Here is a 16,880-nt window from a genome sequence, read left to right on the forward strand (position 1 = left end):
AAAGAAATGTAACCTTTATTTAAACAAGGTGCATTTTTTCTTGCTTTGACTGTGATATGTGATTGTTTATCTACCTTAGTTGAATGCTCTGACTGAAAGTCTCTCTGGATAAGAGCGTCTGCTGAATTACCAAAATGTAAATCTGAAAATGAACATTATTCTAATGAGCTCCGCCCCCAAATAAAAACACATTTGATTGGTCTGAACCGGACCAAATCTTAACCAATCATAATGTCTGTTTCACAAGTTTGGACAGTACAATAGAGTACAGTGCAGTGCTGTACAGTATACTTTTTTGGGACCAAATTGAGGCTGGACCAGATGTGTTTGGACGTTGAAATTAAGGCGTGTACAGAGGTGACCAGAAAACGTTGTCTGTGGTTGTTGAAATCAAAGCCAGGGCAGACGGACCAAATTTCAACATCATTTCAACATCAATGGACAAAAGCATTGGACCCTGCTCACTGGGAAGTAGTCCACTATCTGGAGGAATAGGGTGTAATACTGTCCTCCTGGTCAGACTTAGTCCACTAGATGGAGGAATAGGGTGTAATACTGTCCTCCTGGTCAGACTTAGTCCACTAGATGGAGGAATAGGGTGTAACACTGTCCTCCTGGTCAGACTTAGTCCACTAGATAGAGGAATAGGGTGTAACACTGTCCTCCTGGTCAGACTTAGTCCACTAGATAGAGGAATAGGGTGTAACACTGTCCTCCTGGTCAGACTTAGTCCACTAGATAGAGGAATAGGGTGTAACACTGTCCTCCTGGTCAGACTTAGTCCACTAGATAGAGGAATAGGGTGTAACACTGTCCTCCTGGTCAGACTTAGTCCACTAGATGGAGGAATAGGGTGTAACACTGTCCTGCTGGTCAGACTTAGTCCACTAGATAGAGGAATAGGGTGTAACACTGTCCCCCTGATCAGACTTAGTCCACTAGATGGAGGAATAGGGTGTAACACTGTCCTGCTGGTCAGACTTAGTCCACTAGATGGAGGAATAGGGTGTAACACTGTCCTGCTGGTCAGACTTAGTCCACTAGATGGAGGAATAGGGTGTAACACTGTCCTCCTGGTCAGACTTAGTCCACTAGATGGAGGAATAGGGTGTAACACTGTCCTCCTGGTCAGACTTAGTCCACTAGATAGAGGAATAGGGTGTAACACTGTCCTGCTGGTCAGACTTAGTCCACTAGATGGAGGAATAGGGTGTAACACTGTCCTGCTGGTCAGACTTAGTCCACTAGATGGAGGAATAGGATGTAACACTGTCCTGCTGGTCAGACTTAGTCCACTAGATGGAGGAATAGGGTGTAACACTGTCCCCTGATCAGACTTAGTCCACTAGATGGTGAATAGGGTGTAACACTGTCCTGCCCTGGTCAGACCTAGTCCACTAGATGGAGGAATAGGGGTAACACTGTCCTGCTGGTCAGACTTAGTCCACTAGATGGAGGAATAGGGGAAACACTGTCCTCCTGGTCAGACTTAGTCCACTAGATGGAGGAATAGTCTCATGTGTAACACTGTCCTGCTGGTCAGACTTAGTCCACTAGATAGAGGAATCTGGTGTAACACTGTCCTTCTGGTCAGACTTAGTCCACTAGATTGAATTTAACACTGTCCTACAATCAGACTTAGTCCACTAGATGGAGGAATAGGGTGTAACACTGTCCTGCTGGTCAGACTTAGTCCACTAGATGGAGGAATAGGGTGTAACACTGTCCTGCTGGTCAGACTTAGTCCACTAGATGGAGGAATAGGGTGTAACACTGTCCTCCTGGTCATGTCTTAGTCCACTAGATGGAGGAATAGGGTGTAACACTGTCCCCCTGATCAGACTTAGTCCACTAGATGGAGGAATAGGGTGTAACATTGTCCTCCTGGTCAGACTTAGTCCACTAGATGGAGGAATAGGGTGTAACACTGTCCTCCTGGTCAGACTTAGTCCACTAGATGGAGGAATGGGGTGTAACACTGTCCTCCTGGTCAGACTTAGTCCACTAGATAGAGGAATAGGGTGTAACACTGTCCTCCTGGTCAGACTTAGTCCACTAGATGGAGGAATAGGGTGTAACACTGTCCTCCTGGTCAGAAGTAGTCCACTAGATAGAGGAATAGGGTGTAACACTGTCCTCCTGGTCAGACTTAGTCCACTAGATGGAGGAAAAGGATGTAACACTGTCCTGCTGGTCAGATTTAGTCCACTAGATGGAGGAATAGGGTTTAACACTGTCCTCCTGGTCAGACGTAGTCCACTAGATGGAGGAATAGGGTGTAACACTGTCCTGCTGGTCAGACTTAGTCCACTAGATGGAGGAATAGGGTGTAACACTGTCCTCCTGGTCAGACTTAGTCCACTAGATGGAGGAAAAGGATGTAACACTGTCTTCCTGGTCAGACTTAGTCCACTAGATGGAGGAATAGGGTGTAATTTAAGACCTAGCTATAGTCACTGATGGTGTCCCCTGTCCCTCCCTGCCCTAGGTGAACCTGTCCCATGCTGAGGCTTTTGCAGGGGCCTATAACGGAGAGTACTGGGCCGTCATCGGGTTTGGAAAGAATTTTACCAGCTACCTGACCAAGAGGTGAGACCTACCTCTGGACCTGTCTCTAGTCTAGTCTCATCTTCTTCCCTTGTTCTTCTGTTCTCCTCCCTTCTCTTCTGTTCTCCTGTCTTCTCTTCTGTTGATTTAATCAATTTTACAATAAGGCTGTAACGTAACAAAATGTAGAAAAAGAGAAGGTGTCTGAATACTTTACCAATGCACTGTAATGTTGCCAAGCCATAAAGTACTCATGTCTGTTCTGTGGTGTGTGTTGTATTATACAGGATCCTTACTGTATCATGTCTGTTCTGTGGTGTGTGTTGTATTATACAGGATCCTTACTGTATCATGTCTCTGTGGTGTGTGTTGTATTATACAGGATCCTTACTGTATCATGTCTGTTCTGTGGTGTGTGTTGTATTATACAGGATCCTTACTGTATCATGTCTGTTCTGTGGTGTGTGTTGTATTATACAGGATCCTTACTGTATCATGTCTCTGTGGTGTGTGTTGTATTATACATTATCCTTACAGTATCATGTTTGTTCTGTGTGGTATTATACAGGATCCTTACTGTATCATGTCTGTTCTGTGGTGTGTGTTGTATTATACAGGATCCTTACTGTATCATGTCTGTTCTGTGGTGTGTGTTGTATTATACAGGATCCTTACTGTATCATGTCTGTTCTGTGGTGTGTGTTGTATTATACAGGATCCTTACAGTATCATGTTTGTTCTGTGTGTTGTATTATACAGGATCCTTACTGTATCATGTCTGTTCTGTGGTGTGTGTTGTATTATACAGGATCCTTACTGTATCATGTCTCTGTGGTGTGTGTTGTATTATACAGGATCCTTACTGTATCATGTCTGTTCTGTGGTGTGTGTTGTATTATACAGGATCCTTACTGTATCATGTCTGTTCTGTGGTGTGTGTTGTACTATACAGGATCCTTACTGTATCATGTCTGTTCTGTGGTGTGTGTTGTATTATACAGGATCCTTACTGTATCATGTCTCTGTGGTGTGTGTTGTGTGTTGTTATACAGGATCCTTACTGTATCATGTCTGTTCTGTGGTGTGTGTTGTATTATACAGGATCCTTACTGTATCATGTCTGTTCTGTGGTGTGTGTTGTATTATACAGGATCCTTACTGTATCATGTCTCTGGTGTGTGTTGTATTATACAGGATCCTTACTGTATCATGTCTGTTCTGTGGTGTGTGTTGTATTATACAGGATCCTTACAGTATCATGTTTGTTCTGTGTTGTATTATGCAGGATGATCCAGAGGCAGGTCTCTAAGGAGGTGGTGGATGGAGGGTCGGTGCACGTCTGGTTGGACCTGACCAGTAAGCTTTCACTCCGCAGTCTGTTGGCATTTGTCAATGTGTGAAAGAATTCACCCTTAGAGAGACTAGAGTAGAATATAATACAATACAATACAATACAATACAATACAATACAATACAATACAATACAATACAATACAATACAATGGAATAGATACGTTGTCTGTGAAAATGACCACTAGGTGGTAGTGTAACTGTGGGTCTTCTGAATGATGGTTTATCTCCCAAATGATGGAGATTGGAAAAGGCATTTTAATGATGATTAATCTTGAGACGTTTTTTTTATGTTTATTAAATTGATCAATCAAAAGTGTTTTTTCAAGCGATAATAGACTTGATAATGATGCCATTGTTTTCACCTCGTAGTGTGTTTTTGTCACCAGATCAACAGATCGCCATGATGCTTCAGAAGAAACTAGCAGATGCCTTTGAGGTACAACCAGAGTTCCCTGTTGTTTCCACCCTGCAGATCAACCTGCTCTTTCTTCAATGTGAACGGAGCCTTATTGTTTAATGGCGCCGTCTGGCTTTCAAAACCTCATACAGATGATATCTTTATCTAGTGTAATACACACTGACTGCATGGCAGCAGGGTCTTTCTCTGTTCTGCTCATCTGGACTGATCTAAAAACACCATGGATGAAAGTAACATGGCAAATCAATGCCTACTAGAAACGCTTTCAACCTGTCCAGTTCTTTTTTACATCAGTGCAGATTCACTTGTTTAGACTGTTGAGATGCAGCCCAGCTGTTAAGGTAGCTTGTTCAGACTGTTGAGATGCAGCCCAGCTGTTGAAGTAGCTTGTTCAGACTGTTGAGATGCAGCCCAGCTGTTGAAGTAGCTTGTTCAGACTGTTGAGATGCAGCCCAGCTGTTGAAGTAGATTGTTCAGACTGTTGAGATGCAGCCCAGCTGTTGAAGTAGCTTGTTCAGACTGTTGAGATGCAGCCCAGCTGTTGAAGTAGCTTGTTCAGACTGTTGAGATGCAGCCCAGCTGTTGAAGTAGCTTGTTCAGACTGTTGAGATGCAGCCCAGCTGTTGAAGTAGCTTGTTCAGACTGTTGAGATGTAGCCCAGCTGTTGAAGTAGATTGTTCAGACTGTTGAGATGCAGCCCAGCTGTTGAAGTAGATTGTTCAGACTGTTGAGATGCAGCCCAGCTGTTGAAGTAGCTTGTTCAGACTGTTGAGATGCAGCCCAGCTGTTGAAGTAGCTTGTTCAGACTGTTGAGATGCAGCCCAGCTGTTGAAGTAGCTTGTTCAGACTGTTGAGATGCAGCCCAGCTGTTGAAGTAGCTTGTTCAGACTGTTGAGATGTAGCCCAGCTGTTGAAGTAGATTGTTCAGACTGTTGAGATGCAGCCCAGCTGTTGAAGTAGATTGTTCAGACTGTTGAGATGTAGCCCAGCTGTTGAAGTAGATTGTTCAGACTGTTGAGATGTAGCCCAGCTGTTGAAGTCGCTTGTTCAGACTGTTGAGATGCAGCCCAGCTGTTGAAGTAGCTTGTTCAGACTGTTGCGATGCAGCCCAGCTGTTGAAGTAGCTTGTTCAGACTGTTGAGATGCAGCCCAGCTGTTGAAGTAGCTTGTTCAGACTGTTGAGATGCAGCCCAGCTGTTGGAGTAGCTTGTTCAGACTGTTGAGATGCAGCCCAGCTGTTGAAGTAGCTTGTTCAGACTGTTGAGATGCAGCCCAGCTGTTGAAGTAGCTTGTTCAGACTGTTGAGATGCAGCCCAGCTGTTGATAAAGATACATCCAGTAGTGAAGTGAAACAGTCTGTTCCCTCCTCAGGACTTCGTCCAGTATAAGATGGGGAGCATGTCTTACCTGGTCTCTCTTCCTGTCAAGGTAGGACAACAATAACCCCTTAAAACACTCACTGCACCCTTAAAGGCACCCTATTTCCATAAGGCTCTGGTCAAAAGTAGTGCACAATGTAGGGAATAGGGTGCTATTTGGGGATCACACTCTGTTGATAGTATTTTGCCATCCCCATCCACTAGCCTTGATGCTAAGCTAGCTTCCTTATGCTATAGCAACATGTTGTTGTCTTGCCAAGACCATTGATTCTAACAAGGGCCATTGATGGTTGAAACGTCATGATTTTAACTCAAATTAGATGAAGTATGAAGTTCTTAAATGTGAGCGAGAGTCGCACCTATTCCTTCTGAAGGACTGTGATGTAGCCTGTGTTATTGAATGTATAACCGTGGTCCGTTCCACTGGTCCCTGATCAATACACAGATGCACACTGGGAGGAAAATATTCTACTGACTATTTCTCTTTGTCCCGTTTCTCTTTCCAGTTTGAGGAGCCCATCTATGGCAGCATGAACTCAGACTTCACCACGTTTGTGACGCCAGGCGCCGTTCTGAGGTAGAGATTCAGTCCACGTCTGAACGTTTATCCTCTCTTTTCCTGCTTTCCTTGTCTCTCATATTTCCCCCTCCCTTCTGCTCTCTCTCCCCCCTCCCTTCTCTCTCTCTCCCCTCTCCTCCTCCCTTCTCTCTCTCCCCCTCCCCTCTCTCTCTCCTCCTCCCTTCTCTCTCTCCCCCTCCCTTCTCTCTCTCCCCTCCCTTCTCTCTCTCCCCTCCTTCTCTCTCTCCCCCTCCCTTCTGCTCTCTCTCCCCCTCCCTTCTCTCTCTCTCCCCTCCCTTCTCTCTCCCCCTCCCTTCTCTCTCTCCCCCTCCCTTCTGCTCGCTCTCCCCTCCCTTCTCTCTCTCCCCCTCCCTTCTCTCTCTCCCCCTCCCTCCCTTCTGCTCTCTCCCCTCCCTCTCTCTCTCTCCCCCTTCCTTCTCTCTCTTACCCTCCCTTCTTTCTCTCCCTCCCCTCTCTCTCCCCTCCCTTCTCTCTCTCCCCTCCCTTCTCTCTCTCTCCCCTCCCTTCTCTCTCTCCCCTCCCTCCTCTCTCTCTCCCCCTCCCTTCTGCTCTCTCTCCCCCTCCCTCTCTCTCTCTCCCCCCTCTCCCTCCTTCTCTCTCTCCCCTCTCCTCCTTCTCTCTCCCCTCATTCTCTCCCTTCCCTCCTTCTCTCTCCCCTCATTCTCTCCCTTCCCTTCTTCTCTCTCCCGCACGCCTTCTTCTCTCCCCCCCTCCCTCCTTCTCTCTCTCCCCTCCCTTCTCCCTCATTCTCCCCTCCCTTCTCCCTCATTCTCTCCCTTCCCTTCTTCTCTCTCCCGCACGCCTTTTCTCTCTACACAGCATCACGTTCTACCTGGCAGTGGGCTTGACGGCTCTGTCCTTCGTGATAGAGAGGAAGGAGGGACTAATGGACAGGTGCTGGGTTGCAGGTAAGAGGTTCATCAAGTGGATAACAGACTGTGTTCCAAATGGCACCCTATACCCTATTTAGTGCACTACTGTTGACAAGGGCCCAATGCCACCCTGTTATCTATATAGCGCACCGGACAAAACTAGTGCACTATATAGCCCCGGGGTATTCAACTCTTACCCTGCTGGTTTTCTGTTCTACCTGATCATTAATATCACCCACCTGGTGTCCCAGGTCTAAACCAGTCCCTGATTAGAGGGGAATCACCCACCTGGTGTCCCAGGTCTAAACCAGTCCCTGATTAGAGGGGAATCACCCACCTGGTGTCCCAGGTCTAAACCAGTCCCTGATTAGAGGGGAATCACCCACCTGGTGTCCCAGGTCTAAACCAGTCCCTGATTAGAGGGGAATCACCCACCTGGTGTCCCAGGTCTAAATCAGTCCCTGATTAGAGGGGAATCACCCACCTGGTGTCCCAGGTCTAAATCAGTCCCTGATTAGAGGGGAACAATGACAAAACACAGTGAAACTGGCTTGGATATAGGGAATATGGTTCCATTTTTAGATGCATTGACAGTTTGTGGTCATTATCTATGTAGTGACCAGTACAGACCACTAGGGGGAGGTGGATTATCCTGACCAATAATCAGAACATCTGGTTAAATCACCATGGGCCAGTTTGTCAGAACATTAAATGATCTTCTCCCCACCTTCTTCTTCCTTTTCTCCTGTCCCACTATTCTCTCCCTCTCTCTCTCTCCCTCCCTTTCTCCTCTCTTCTATTTCACTCTCTCCTTTGTTCTCTCTCTCGCTGTCTCCTCTCTCTCTCCCTCCCTTTCTCCTCTCCTCTATTTCACTCTCTTCTTCGTTCTCTCTCTCTCTCTGTCTCCTCTCTCTCCCTCTCTCTCTCTCCTTTGTTCTCTCTCTCCCTGTCTCCTCTCTCTCTCTCCCTCCCTTTCTCCTCTCTATTTCACTCTCTCCTTCGTTCTCCCTCGCTCCCTTTCTCCTCTCTCTCCCTCTCTCTCTCTCCTTTGTTCTCTCTCTCCCTGTCTCCTCTCTCTCTCTCCCTCCCTTTCTCCTCTCTATTTCACTCTCTCCTTCGTTCTCTCTCTCGCTGTCTCCTCTCTCTCTCTCTCCCTCCCTCCCTTTCTCCTCTCCTCTATTTCACTCTCTCCTTCGTTCTCCTTCTCTCTCTCTGTCTCCTCTCTCTTCTTCGTTCTCCTTCTCTCTCTCTGTCTCCTCTCTCTCTCCAGGTGTTAGTTCGTTGGAGACTGTGCTGGCCCATCTCATCTCCCAGCTGTTTGTCATCAGCATCCAGGTCATTCTACTACTGCTCTTAATGCTGCTCGTCTTCAAGGTAACACACACACACACGTAGACACACACCCATACACACATACAAACACACACACACACGTAGGCACACACCCATACACACATACAAACACACACACACACACACACACACAGACACAGACACACACACACATACACAGCAGCCTCCATCCGTCTTCATCAGCAAGGCTTATCATGACTCCTGAATGATTGAAAATCCCTGTCTCATGTTCACATGGTGTGCCACTGGTGTTGTACACACACTGAGCAGCACGGTGTGACTGTGGAGATGTATATATGGTGTTGTACACACACTGAGCAGCACGATGTGACTGTGGAGATGTATATATGGTGTTGTACACACACTGAGCAGCACGGTGTGACTGTGGAGATGTATATATGGTGTTGTACACACACTGAGCAGCACGATGTGACTGTGGAGATGTATATGGTGTTGTACACACACTGAGCAGCACGGTGTGACTGTGGAGATGTATATATTGTGGAGTGTTAGGGAATATGGGGGATAGTCAGATGTTGACTTGTAATGCAGAGTTGACTTCAAAAGCTCCTCTGTGGCTGCAGAACCTGAGTTCTGGCTTGACTACTTCAATACCACACGGTACGGTACCCTGCATTACCTTATGTAATGGGGCGGCAGCGTAGCCTAGTGGTTAGAGCGTTGGACTAGTAACCGGAAGGTTGCAAGTTCAAACCCCCGAGCTGACAAGGTACAAATCTGTCGTTCTGCCCCTGAACAGGCAGTTAACCCACTGTTCCCAGGCCGTCATTGAAAATAAGAATGTGTTCTTAACTGACTTGCCTGGTTAAATAAAGGTAAAAAAAAAAAAATGTAGTGGTCCTACACCTCCATCTAGTGGCCGCTTGGTGGTATTACTGCACTGATACTGTAAATTGAGAAATTGTTCAGAAAAAGGGGAAGCAGGTCAAGTCTAATTAGTAAAATGTTGAAGGGACATTCTGTGTTTTCCACATCCATGTGTTTTATTTAAAAATGAATGATACACCCATTTCTTTTTGAAGAATATAACTGACTTGCCTAGTTAAAAAAATAAAATGTCTCACACACCAAACAATTAATGTTAAATGTCACCCAACAACAGTTCCATCCACGTGCCTATCGACAATCAATGGAGTCTGAAGTTTCTATTCATCCATTGACCTCAGGTTGACCTTTCCAGACCTGGGTTAAAATCTTTCACATTCTTTTACTTTCATTTTTCTAACACAGTGTTGAAGAAACGTTTTTAAATGTAATTACGCTGCCAGATTATATTGAGATTTATGGGGGAAAAAAAAAATCCAAGGTAGAGGAGAAAAGAATGTGTCTATTTTAAAGCTATAAATTATAGCAACGTTTTATAAAATAAACAAAGTATCTCTCATGCTATAAAGGAGAAGCGTGACATTGATCCTTAAGAGGTTATTAAGAACAAATTCTTATTTTCAATGACGGCCTAGTGGGTTAACTGCCTGTTCAGGGGCAGAACGACAGATTTGTACCTTGTCAGCTCTAAAGCCTCTAGGGGGCAGAATTTTCACTTTTGGATAAATAGAGTGCCCAATTTCAACTTTCTGCTACTCATGCCAAGAATATCAGATATGCATAGTATTATAGATTTGGATAGAAAACACTCTGAAGTTTCTAAAACTGTTTGAATCATGTCTGTGAGTATAACAAAACTTATGTAGCAGGCAAAACCCAGAGGACTAACTGTTCAGATTTTTTTTGTCTCTCTGTTCCCTGTGTTGTCATTGCCCAGGGATATTTCTTAGGAACCTGTTTTCAGTTCCTACCGCTTCCACTGGATGTCACCAGTCTTTGGAATTTGGTTGAGGTTATTCCTTTGTGCAATGAAGAAGTAGGCTAACTAGGAACTGGGTAACACTGTTGAGAGCGCTGGTTTGTTGTCTTCCTGTATTGAACAAGACTTTTGAAAATTTTGTAGCGTTGCATTTTTTTGGTTTTTTGTCTTCCTGTACTGACACTTTTGTGACAGATTGCTGGTTTGTTTTCCCTGTATTCTACAATTTGATCGGTTATTAACGTTTAAAAAATACCTAAAGTTGTATTACAAAGTAGTTTGAAATATTTTGGCCAAGTTTATAGGCAACTTTTGAAATATTTTGTAGTGACGTTGCGTTTTTTTGTAAGCTGTTTTTTTCTGGATCAAAAGCGCTTTATAAATGGACATTTAGGATACATATGGATGGAATGAATCAAACAAAAGGACCAATTGTGATGTTTATGGGACATATTGGAGTGCAAACAAAAGAAGCTTGTCAAAGGTAATGCGTGTTTTATATTTTATTTCAGTGTTTTGTGTAGCGCCTGCAGGGTTGTAATATGACTCCTTTGTTTACTGCTGGTGCAGATGGTGCAGGCTATCAGATAATAGCTTCTTATGCTTTCGCCAAAAAATATTTTTTAAATCTGACATGTTGGCTGGATTCACAACGAGTGTAGCTTTAATTGAGTATCTTACATGTGAGATTTAATGAACGTTTGAATTTTATAGTATTTTATTTGAATCTGGCGCTCTGCCATTGGCCAGTTGAGACATTTGCGTCCCGCCTCTCCCTAACTAGGCTACCCTGCCGCCACATAGTCCAAAGAGGTGTCTGGAGTATAGATTTATATTCTTACCCGTACCTGAGTCCATCATCTCCAAGGATCACTACTGAATCACCACGACAACAGCCTTTGATTGCTGTGGCAACCGAGCAGCCATGTGCTTTCTCCCTGCAGTCTATTTTTACACCTTGTCAGTGGAGACAGATACACACACACACACACACTCACATCCACACACACACACACACACACACACACACACACACACACACACACACACACACACACACACAGGTCTCTGTATTGTGACAATGTAACAGCTCTTTTACCTTCCTCTCTTGTTACCATCCCTCCTTTTCTGTCTTTCTCACTTTTTACTGTCTCCTCCCATACAACATATTCTCACTCTCTCTCTCTCTCTTTCTCTCTCTCTCCCCTTCCACCTCTCCCCATCCCACCCATCTTTCCCCTACACCTCCACCTCTCCACCCTCCCTCCCCCTCATCTGCCTCTCCCTCCCTCCCCCCTCCTCTGACTCTCCCCCTCCTCTGCCTCTCCCCCTCCCTCCCTCCCCCTCCCTCTGCCTCTCCCCCTCCCCTCCTCCGCCTCTCCCCCTCCCCCCCCCTCCCCCCCCCCTCCCTCCCTCCCCCTCCCTCTCCCCCTCCCTCTGCCTCTCTCCCTCCCTCCAGATCCCTAATGAGGGGAGCCTGGTGTTGGTTATAGCTCTGATCGGCCTGCAGGGTGTGACTGGAATCTCCTTTGGTCTGGTCATCTCATCTGCCATCGATGACGAACAGAACGCCAACCAGGCTGCTCTTGGTATCTTCTACCCCAACCTCATCGTTAGTGGTACGTCACACACGGACGCACATATACACACGCTAGCACACAGAGACACACGCACACACTGTCTTTTACCTCAACCTCATCGTTAGTGGTACGTCACACACGGACGCACATACACACGCTAGCACACAGAGGCACACGCACACACGGCCTTTTACCTCAACCTCATTGTTAGTGGTACGTCACACACGGACGCACATACACACGCTAGCACACAGAGACACACGCACACACTGTCTTTTACCTCAACCTCATCGTTAGTGGTACGTCACACACGGACGCACATACACACGCTAGCACACAGAGACACACGCACACACTGTCTTTTACCTCAACCTCATCGTTAGTGGTACGTCAAACACGGACAAACATACACACGCTAGCACACAGAGGCACACACACACACTCTAGCACGCACACACACCAAACCTGGGTTCAAATACATGTGTATTTGTTATTTAAATACTTATTTTCTGTGTATTTAATCATGTTGCCTGAATCAATTTCTGTTGAAAGTTTTTGAAAGTGTTTTCAAATGATTTCCTATAAATAGCCTACTATTTGCAAGTTTTTTCAAAAACTATTTTCAAATGCCCTGGTTAAATGCATGGGAGTGTTTGAGTATTTTCAGCTAATTGTCTTATCAAATACAAAATATCTCAATTATTCTAAATGTCTTTGAAAGTAATTCACATACCCTTAATATTATTTGAACCCAGGTCTTACACACACACACACACACACACACACACACACACACACACACCTCAGTAGTATTTTATGGGGGGGTCACTTTGTAAATCTACAATATTAGCTCTTACATGTTCTCACAATGAAGTTTAATAAAATGTTATTCAGTTAAATTCTAGTTAAGTTCTTTCAACTCTTTCTCTAAGTCTCTCTCTTTGTCTAAGTCTCTCTGTCTTTGTCTTTCTTTCTCTAAGACTCTCTCTTTCTCTAAGTCTCTCTTTCTCTAAGTCTCTCTCTTTCTCTAAGTCTCTCTCTCTTTCTCCGTCTCTCTCTTTCTCTGTCTCTCTCTTTCTCTGTCTCTCTCTCTTTCTCGAAGTCTCTCTCTCTGTCTCTCTCTTTCTCTAAGTCTTTCTCTTTCTCTGTCTCTCTCTCTTTCTCGAAGTCTCTCTCTCTGTCTCTCTCTTTCTCTAAGTCTTTCTCTAAGTCTCTCTCTTTCTCTAAGTCTCTCTCTTTCTCTGTCTCTCTCTTTCTCTGTCTCTCTCTTTCTCTAAGTCTCTCTCTTTCTCTAAGTCTCTCTCTTTCTCTAAGTCTCCCTCTTTCCTCCTCTAAGTCTCTCTCTCTTTCTCTAAGACAGTCTCTTTCCTCCTCTCTCTACAGGTATAATCTGGCCTGTGGAGTGCATCCCCTATCCACTACGTTACATCAGTCTGGCCCTGCCCCAGACCTACGCTTCTGAAGCCCTACGATGCATCATGTACAGAGGTAACACACACACACACACGTTATCCAATAGCAATTAGCTACACAACACAGTACATTGAAGCTTATATCTTGTCTGCACCGAGTCAGCCCTTAACACACACACACACAAACATGTGTTACCTGAGACTTTAGACACCTGATTTGTCCGGAATCAGCAGTGAACTGTTCTAAATGATTCACAATGCCAGTAGTCACACAGTGTTCTAAATGATTCACAATGCCAGTAGTCACACAGTGTTCTAAATGATTCACAATGCCAGTAGTCACAGTGTTCTAAATGATTCACAATGCCAGTAGTCACACAGTGTTCTAAATGATTCACAATGCAGTAGTCACACAGTGTTCTAAATGATTCACAATGCAGTAGTCACACAGTGTTCTAAATGATTCACAATGCAGTAGTCTCACAGTGTTCTAAATTATTCACAATGCCAGTAGTCACACAGTGTTCTAAATTATTCACAATGCAGTAGTCACACAGTGTTCTAAATTATTCACAATGCAGTAGTCACACAGTGTTCTAAATTATTCACAATGCAGTAGTCACACAGTGTTCTAAATTATTCACAATGCAGTAGTCACACAGTGTTCTAAATGATTCACAATGCAGTAGTCACACAGTGTTCTAAATGATTCACAATGCAGTAGTCACACAGTGTTCTAAATGATTCACAATGCAGTAGTCACATAGTGTTCTAAATTATTCACAATGCCAGTAGTCACACATTGTTCTAAATGATTCACAATGCAGTAGTCACACAGTGTTCTAAATGATTCACAATGCAGTAGTCACACAGTGTTCTAAATGATTCACAATGCAGTAGTCACACAGTGTTCTAAATGATTCACAATGCAGTAGTCACACAGTGTTCTAAATGATTCACAATGCAGTAGTCACACAGTGTTCTAAATGATTCACAATGCAGTAGTCACACAGTGTTCTAAATTATTCACAATGCCAGTAGTCAGACAGTGTTCTAAATTATTCACAATGAAAGTGACTTAGTCATGGGCTTCTAGTGGAGGACAGATATCCTGCTCTCTGTCTGTCTGTCTGTCTGTCTGTCTGTCTGTCTGTCTGTCTGTCTGTCTGTCTGTCTGTCTGTCTGTCTGTCTGTCTGTCTTGGCTTCTAGTGGAGGACAGATATCCTGCTCTCTGTCTGTCTGTCTGTCTGTCTGTCTGTCTGTCTGTCTGTCTGTCTGTCTGTCTGTCTTGCTTTCTAGTGGAGGAGATATCTGACAGTTCTAAAATATCTGCCAGTCTGTCTGTCTGTCTTCTGTCTGTCTGTCTGTCTGTCTGTCTGTCTGTCTGTCTGTCTGTCTGTCTGTCTTGGCTTCTAGTGGAGGACAGATATCCTGCTCTCTGTCTGTCTGTCTGTCTGTCTGTCTGTCTGTCTGTCTGTCTGTCTGTCTGTCTGTCTGTCTGTCTGTCTGTCTGTCTTGGCTTCTAGTGGAGGACAGATATCCTGCTCTCTGTCTGTCTGTCTGTCTGTCTGTCTGTCTGTCTGTCTGTCTGTCTGTCTGTCTGTCTCATCTTCACGTCACAGTAGGACCTGAGCTTCCATGTCAAACTGACACAACACACACATCATGTGATGACGTCTCTCCCTCAGGCTGGGGTCTCTCCAGGATGATGGTGTGGCGAGGCTTCGCTGTCACCCTGGGCTGGAACACTTTCTTCGTCATCCTGGCCATCGTCATCCTCAAGCTGAGGACCTGAGACGTCTACCTGGGGGGGGATTCCTAGTCTCGGGATGTCTGTGTCGGGGGACACTGTGCTTTAAGGGAGAAAGTGCTGGTTTTCCAGAGTTCATCTTGCAGACAGACCCACACCGACACGCACAATCACACCCCCTCCTCCCCCCTCCTGCTTGCCAACTAGCCAACCCTGAGAACCAGAGTCTATGGGTGAAGGACCACTAGGTGGGGCGATTCATTCCAAATCTTGCAGGTAGAAATCTACTTCATAGAAAGGATAGCGTTCTCTATTCCATTAGAGAGTTGTGGCTGCTCTTTTATGTTGTCGTCTTTCATGCTGCGATGCTTTGAATGTTTCAACCGCCTCAATCTGCCCTGCAGGCAATGTTTCTCAACCCAGTTGTTTTACAGCCTATTCTATTACATACAGCCCAGCTAGCACATTTGGTTCCTTTGAAGTTGTAGGAACGTATGTTTTTGGTTTCACATTGGTTGTGGGAAGGAAGCCATAGTTTCCTGACCGGTAAAACTGAAACGTTCTTCAAACATTCTGAGAAGAGAAGTTCCAGGAACAAGATGAATTGTCACGTCGTACTTCTCTGAACTATCTGAGAACGTTCCCAACGTCATACCAGTTGGAGAACATTACCAACATTGAAATGAAATGTAGCTGTATTTGAACTTATATGAAACGTTGAAATACATAACGTAATGAAATAACAAAATACGTTTTTGTTGTTGTCAAGTTCATTAAATGGGCTGAGAATGTTCCAAAGCCAAACAACTATCCTGCACCATTCCCAGGAAGTTGTGGGAAGGTTGTATGGTAAATAACCATAGGACAACCACTCTCTCACCAAGGTCTAAGATACATATGGTTCTCAGAACGTTGTGTGCTTGCTGGGAGTATTGTCTGATTCACAGTGCAGGGCCGGGCCAACTGTACTGGACTGACCTGATGACACGTCCACCATAGCTGCTGAAACCATGTTGGAAAGGATCATGTGAAGATAAAATATCAGAGCCAGTACAGTTCAGGTCGTTGCTATAGTGTGAATCAGACATCAGTCAAACGGCTGGTGGACCCAGAGAACTGAGGTTGAGAAACACTGTAGAGTAGAAGTGCTGATCTAGGGTCAGGTCCTCCCTGTCCATAATAATGATATATTATGATGCAAACGGCTAAACTGATCCTAGATCAACACCCTTACTCTGAGACGCTTGATAATAGGGTTCCTGATCACTGTCATGTATGATCTGCTCCAGAACACACTGTACACAGTACAGGTTATTATAGGCATGTTTAACTTGTACCACCTGTTCTCAACATAACAATGCATTGATTGGAGGTTTATATTTACAGTTGCTGTTGAGGGTTTATGAATAACCTCTTCTACAGTATATGTTGACTGTATTTACACAAATGATAGAGAGATATATTATACTATATATTTCATATTTTTTGAGGGAACTGTGTGTAAAAAAGAAATAATACAATTTGAATGTTTTTGGTATTGTGGTGTTACTAGATAGAGCTCTTCCTAGCTACTGGTGTGTGGGTAAAGAATGGCCACGACAAGAAGGACTCCCGTTTCACAGACGTTTTACTGAAGGATGTTCTCTGATGATGGGAATTCCTGTTCAGTAGATGTTCTTCTACAACTGGTGGCGACACCGGCTCTGTCCAGGGGCTCGGCCCGGCTCTGTCCAGGGGCTCGGTCCTGCTCTGTCCAGGCGCTCGGTCCTGCTCTGTCCAGGCGCTCGGTCCTGCTCTGTCCAGGTGCTCG

At 44.9% G+C, this 16,880-nt stretch overlaps 1 protein-coding gene across 1 annotated transcript in view; it reads left to right on the plus strand.

Moving 5' to 3' along the window:
• The window catches only part of LOC115134944 (ABC transporter G family member 20-like), a gene marked incomplete at its 5' end in the record, with an annotated part of 22,729 nt that extends 6,122 nt beyond the window's left edge, over positions 1–16,607 (plus strand). The window contains 10 exons of the mRNA XM_065022885.1: positions 2,489–2,589; positions 3,833–3,903; positions 4,287–4,336; positions 5,690–5,746; positions 6,204–6,274; positions 7,097–7,185; positions 8,420–8,523; positions 11,787–11,946; positions 13,291–13,395; positions 15,009–16,607. Of these exons, the coding sequence (XP_064878957.1) occupies positions 2,489–2,589; positions 3,833–3,903; positions 4,287–4,336; positions 5,690–5,746; positions 6,204–6,274; positions 7,097–7,185; positions 8,420–8,523; positions 11,787–11,946; positions 13,291–13,395; positions 15,009–15,115 (915 nt within the window). The remainder of the gene's footprint in view (positions 1–2,488; positions 2,590–3,832; positions 3,904–4,286; positions 4,337–5,689; positions 5,747–6,203; positions 6,275–7,096; positions 7,186–8,419; positions 8,524–11,786; positions 11,947–13,290; positions 13,396–15,008) is intronic.
• Between the last annotated feature and the right edge of the window lie 273 nt (positions 16,608–16,880).

Source organism: Oncorhynchus nerka, linkage group LG10 (assembly GCF_034236695.1).
Source record: "Oncorhynchus nerka isolate Pitt River linkage group LG10, Oner_Uvic_2.0, whole genome shotgun sequence".
NCBI classification, from domain to species: domain Eukaryota; kingdom Metazoa; phylum Chordata; class Actinopteri; order Salmoniformes; family Salmonidae; genus Oncorhynchus; species Oncorhynchus nerka.